At 33.7% G+C, this 2,283-nt stretch overlaps 1 protein-coding gene across 1 annotated transcript in view; it reads left to right on the plus strand.

Moving 5' to 3' along the window:
- Positions 1–2,283, plus strand: part of LOC111380946 (Niemann-Pick C1 protein-like) — an 18,201-nt gene that overhangs the window by 9,534 nt on the left and 6,384 nt on the right. The window contains exons 20-25 of the mRNA XM_023004622.1: positions 21–162; positions 368–437; positions 1,209–1,358; positions 1,527–1,592; positions 1,826–1,970; positions 2,120–2,184. Of these exons, the coding sequence (XP_022860390.1) occupies positions 21–162; positions 368–437; positions 1,209–1,358; positions 1,527–1,592; positions 1,826–1,970; positions 2,120–2,184 (638 nt within the window). The remainder of the gene's footprint in view (positions 1–20; positions 163–367; positions 438–1,208; positions 1,359–1,526; positions 1,593–1,825; positions 1,971–2,119; positions 2,185–2,283) is intronic.

A 2,283-nucleotide genomic window follows, 5' to 3' on the forward strand; every position in this document is an offset into this window, starting at 1 on the left:
TGATTACATTTGTTCTTTAGAAAAATGGATCTTCTCATGGTGTCCTAAGAAGTGGCGTGAATGGATATATCTTCTCTCCTTGCAGGGTTACTTTAATAATTTATCTGAGTATCTCCGAATTGGACCACCACTGTACTTCGTTGTGAAAAATTACAACTATAGGTATTTTGAATATTTTTTCATTTTTCTTTATTATGTACATTTGATTTAATATTTGCTGGTTTTAATTTATTTTCCTTTTTACATTTTTAGGGAAGTGTTTCTATAAGTCACTTGTGCTGGGATAATGTATATGCCTGATTTGATATGTTTATTTTTTTCATCATACTGAAATTCTTATCATGTTTGTGTTATTTATTTTCTTCAGTTCAGAATCAAGACAAACCAACCAGCTTTGCTCTATTAGCCAATGTGATTCTAATTCTCTTTTAAATGAGGTAAGACCATTGTCTTGTGCAGAGTTAAAAATCTTAGTTTCTAGCTGAAGTTCAACTTTAACACTTCACACAAGTGAATAAATTTGTCTAATCTGATCTTATCTGAAATTGCCTTTCCTGTCGATCAGAGATCTTGAACTTGAGATCGTGACCTGTGCAAACGTAGTTCAATATGTTTTTGAACAACTATGAATTTTTCCTACTTGTTTACCCTCTGCTTGTAATCCTGAAGGATGGGGTTCATATTCATTTATTGCATGTTTGGCATGACTGGACACTAAAATTCTTCATTATTTTCCAGTACTAGTACTGTACAGTCTATCCTACCAAACAAGTTATTTGAGTTTTATCTCTTGCGTTGGATAAACTTGCCAACTTTTTAAATTTTCAACAAGGATAGCAAACCACATGATTGCTAATCTTACTCAATCTTACAGGTCTTTTGCTTTGGTTGTAAGTGAAAGTTTATTCATTAAAGAACCAAGAGATCTTCTAGAATTTGTCACTTACCCTTTCATTTCCTTGTATTTTCTGTTTCATATTCAATTTCTTAATTCGTCACTGATTCTCTGTGTCTCAATAATTAGTCAACGAAGAACTTAAAACCACAATAAAACATTTAAAGCATAAGCAAGAATTTCGAGACTGGGCATCTCAGGTTGTTTTTCTATAGTAAATGATTAGGACACATTTTTCTTTAATAATATTCAATTTTTATTTTATACTTATTTCATCATCATTATTATCTATTTCTAAATCTAACTTCTGCAGATTGCAAGAGCTTCTTTAGTACCGGAGTCGAGTTACATTGCAAAACCTGCAGCTTCGTGGCTTGATGATTTTCTTGTTTGGATCTCTCCGGATGCTTTTGGATGCTGTAGGAAATTCACAAATGGGAGTTATTGTCCCCCTGATGATCAGGTCTTTCATTTCTCACTTCTACTATGCATTTTCTGTATGACAAATGTTTAACTCTTCATTTTGTCTTAAAAGTTTACACCTGAATTGGGAATTATATTGTTCCACAATCATCTTTCTTTACAGTTGAATCCTACATAATTGGTTTCTGATAAAAAAAAATTCATTCAGCCTCCTTGTTGTTCGTCAAGCGATGGATCCTGTGGCCTCAGCACAGTGTGCAAGGATTGCACAACGGTAATTTAACTCTTCTAATCCTTATTGGTTGGTATATATGATGTAACTGGAATCTAGAGCATCTTTCAATTTCAAATTACTTGTACTTTAGAAATAATCATGTAGTGCAAGTATGGACTTGTAATTACTTGTGCTTAATATAGTTGTCTCCCTCCTATTTTGGGGTCTAAAGATCACTTACAGTTAATAACTTGAAATTTAATCGTTTAGTGACTAATATTGAAGTTATACAGTGTTTCCGACACTTAGATTTACAAAATGCCCGTCCATCCACGGCGCAATTTAGGGGGAAGCTTCCGTGGTTCCTCAGTGCTTTACCTTCTTCTGATTGTGCAAAAGGCGGAAATGGGGCTTATACAAACAATGTCGAGCTTAAAGGTAAAAGGTTAATCAGTTCATTCGACAAATGCAGTTTATCAAACTTTAGAAGATCTTACATAACTGGAAAAAGTTTAACTGGCCAGGTAAGTATAACATAGTTTTCAACTTTCTTCGAACTTGGTCTAATTGCTTCCATTTGTCATCAGGCTACAAGGATGGAATCATTCAAGCATCAGCATTTCGTACATATCACACACCACTTAATAAACAAGTAAGGCCTGTTGCTGAAAAGTTTGTTCTACAGTATTTTAATTTCTGTTACTTACTCTTCTAAAACCTGGCTTTTCCTCTCTCAGTCTGATTTTGTCAA

The sequence above is a fragment of the Olea europaea genome, unplaced genomic scaffold, assembly GCF_002742605.1.
Source record: "Olea europaea var. sylvestris unplaced genomic scaffold, O_europaea_v1 scaffold2234, whole genome shotgun sequence".
In the NCBI taxonomy this organism is placed as follows: Eukaryota; Viridiplantae; Streptophyta; class Magnoliopsida; order Lamiales; family Oleaceae; genus Olea; species Olea europaea.